At 42.9% G+C, this 1290-nt stretch overlaps 1 protein-coding gene across 1 annotated transcript in view; it reads left to right on the top strand.

The window, feature by feature from the left end:
* Window positions 1-1161, top strand: part of LOC138957975 (gelsolin-like protein 1) — a gene marked incomplete at its 3' end in the record, with an annotated part of 13346 nt that extends 12185 nt beyond the window's left edge. The window contains 2 exon segments of the mRNA XM_070328988.1: window positions 272-382; window positions 1082-1161. Coding sequence (XP_070185089.1) covers window positions 272-382; window positions 1082-1161 — 191 coding nt within the window.
* Window positions 1162-1290: the final 129 nt, after the last annotated feature.

Consider the following 1290-nt stretch of genomic DNA (forward strand, 5'->3'; position numbering starts at 1 on the left):
GACAAATACTTTTGTAATTTCTTTACAGTAAATACAAAATGTCCAAAGAATTAGCAATATATCTAACATTGACTGACTGTGTGATGATATCTTCTGCTATTGGTCTGTTTCGACAGTGATATCAAAATCTCGACCTCCTGTCTCGATTTTGATATCACTATCTCAACAGACCATAGCAGAAGATATCATCACACAGTCCGTCAATATTGGGTATAATTGTCCCCTCATTGCTGTGACACGAGTAAAAGTTGACATCACTATGTGTTTTCAGATCAAGGTTAACCGAGACCAAATTACGTCAGATGACGTGTACATTCTGGATGACGGCACGACTTTCTACCAGTTCAACGGCAAGTCTGCTAACATGCAGGAGAAATACAAGGTGAGGACTGCTTTTATATTGGTGATATTTATTCGAAACTGAGTTCTTTTAATCAGTTAATCTTGGTCTTCTTGGCTGCCTTTGCATGGTTATTTATTGGTTGAGAAATCGTGGAACAAGCACCTATAAAAATCACACCCGCACACGCTTATACACGTATGCAAACACGCACACCAGTACGCGGACACAAGCAAGCGCAAATGCATGCATGCACACGCACCCCCACAGACAAACACACGCACACACGCACTTACACACGCACGCACTCACACACATACGTTACATACATACACTCAAGTGTACACACGACTCCAGCTTACAAAAACACACAAGCAAAAAACAAAAGAAACCACACACACACACACACACACACACACACACACACACACACACACACACACACACACACACACACACACACACACACGACTCCTGCTTAGAAATACAAAACACAACAGACATAACAAAAACACTCCAGTTCATCTCACACTTTATCCCACCTGTACACGTATGGACGGGCCCCAGTTAACGCCCTCGTCAGCCAGTCCTCGTCTCATTAATTGCTCATTATCTGACATGGGCGAATGATCATTTTAATTAGGCCTATATATTGTGAGGCAAGGTTTTTGAGCGTGCTGTGTTTATGTGTATGCGTATGTAAGCTTACAATTGTGTGTGTGTGTTGTTTTGTATTTTCAGGCGACACAGATCTTGCAGCAGCTTAGATCAGCCAGGCCCAAAAGCGACCAGGAGATCGTCGATGAAAATGAGGGGGGAGATTCTTTGGTGAGTGAGTGTGTGTGTGTGTGTGTGTGTGTGTGTGTGTGTGTGTGGGGGGGGGTTATGACGTAATGTCTGTCTGTCTAATAAATGTTGACCCATGAGTGACTAATGAATCATGGAGGAAA

The sequence above is a fragment of the Littorina saxatilis genome, unplaced genomic scaffold (genome assembly GCF_037325665.1).
Source record: "Littorina saxatilis isolate snail1 unplaced genomic scaffold, US_GU_Lsax_2.0 scaffold_1951, whole genome shotgun sequence".
Classification (NCBI taxonomy): Eukaryota; Metazoa; Mollusca; class Gastropoda; order Littorinimorpha; family Littorinidae; genus Littorina; species Littorina saxatilis.